The sequence below is a fragment of the Etheostoma cragini genome, unplaced genomic scaffold, assembly GCF_013103735.1.
Source record: "Etheostoma cragini isolate CJK2018 unplaced genomic scaffold, CSU_Ecrag_1.0 ScbMSFa_3431, whole genome shotgun sequence".
Taxonomy (NCBI): domain Eukaryota; kingdom Metazoa; phylum Chordata; class Actinopteri; order Perciformes; family Percidae; genus Etheostoma; species Etheostoma cragini.
The window spans coordinates 1-1,240 of record NW_023267699.1 but is presented as its reverse complement, the minus strand read 5'-3'; the positions used below and the strand labels follow the sequence as shown (position 1 = coordinate 1,240).

General features: G+C 43.9%; 1 protein-coding gene across 1 annotated transcript; it reads right to left on the bottom strand.

Moving 5' to 3' along the window:
• Positions 1-567: 567 nt before the first annotated feature.
• Positions 568-1,240, bottom strand: LOC117940835 (neutrophil cytosolic factor 1-like; the record flags this gene model as incomplete). Its single annotated transcript, XM_034865967.1, has 2 exons — positions 1,026-1,240; positions 568-773 (listed from the first exon to the last, which is right to left on the bottom strand). Coding segments are annotated over exons 1-2 (325 nt in total), but the record flags the coding sequence as incomplete, so codon positions are not given.

The following is a 1,240-nucleotide window of genomic DNA, read 5'->3' as shown; positions in this document are numbered from 1 at the left end:
TCCTGATCTATACGCACGTTTTGATGTATTGTGTGTGTGCGTGTTGGCAACGCTCCGGGACTAGTAGCGGGACAAAAAACTGGCGGAAGACTAATAATAAGTATGGGCGATAATAATAACACAACCAACAAAATAAGTTGTAATATTTTCACAAATAATTACATTGTAACATATACGATTTTATTATAATTTCCCCCAAATAAAGTAATAATAGTTCCCAAAAAATGTGTAATATTTTCCCAAGAATAGTTGTAATAATTCCCCAAAAAGTATTACAATTTCCCAAAAAAAGTGGTAATATTTCCCAAAAAAGTTGTAAAATGTTCCTAAAAAGTTGTTATATTTCCAAAAAAAGTTGATATATTTTCCAATAACAGTTGCAATATTTCCCAAATAAAGTTGCAATAAATCCCCCAAAAAGTTGTAAATCCCCCAAAAAGTTGTAAATCCCAAATAAAGTTGCAATATTTCCCCCCAAAAATTGCAATATTTCCCAACAATAAAGTTGCAATATTTCCCCATATTTATTTTTATATATTTCCCAAAAAAAGTTTTAATATTTCTCACCGTGGTTTTTCCTCTCCCTCAGCGGCGACTTGGCGTCGTTCCTGGCGTTCCGGTCGGCGTTCCGGTCGGCGTTCCTGGCGTTCCGGTCGGGCTCGAGGCGCCCCCCCCTCTGCTGCAGGTGGCGGCGGCTGGCGCGCCGGTACGAGTCCTGGCTCAGCCGCTGGCTCGCCCTGTTGTGGATGCTCTTAGCGTTTCTGATGGTGGACCTGAGACCGGGGGATACCGGCGTGAGAAGTACTTCTACTCTAGTGTACTTCGTAAAGTATACAATATTATATACTGTACCTTATAAAATATACATACAGGAAAGGAAAGAAGAGGAGAGGAAGGAGAGGACTTACTACATTTGCCGATTTAATTCTAAAGTCTCGTTAAGTGAGTGATCTGAGTTTTAGGACCAGGATGAGACTCTAACTCTCCAGGTTATATTTTGGGGGAGTTCTTCTTTGTGGGTGTACCTGCGCGGCGGGGGTTTGTGCAGGTTGGTCCTCCGGGCTTCGGGCGTGTCCCTCCGGCCGGCCGGCTGCAGGAACATGGAGGGGAAGTGTCCCGTCTCCTCTCCTCTCCTGGGACACATCAGCTGTTACTCACACACACACACACACACACACACACGTCCTCATCCCACGGCTGTGGGTGTGTGCGTGTGTGTCTGTCTGTATATGTGTGTGTG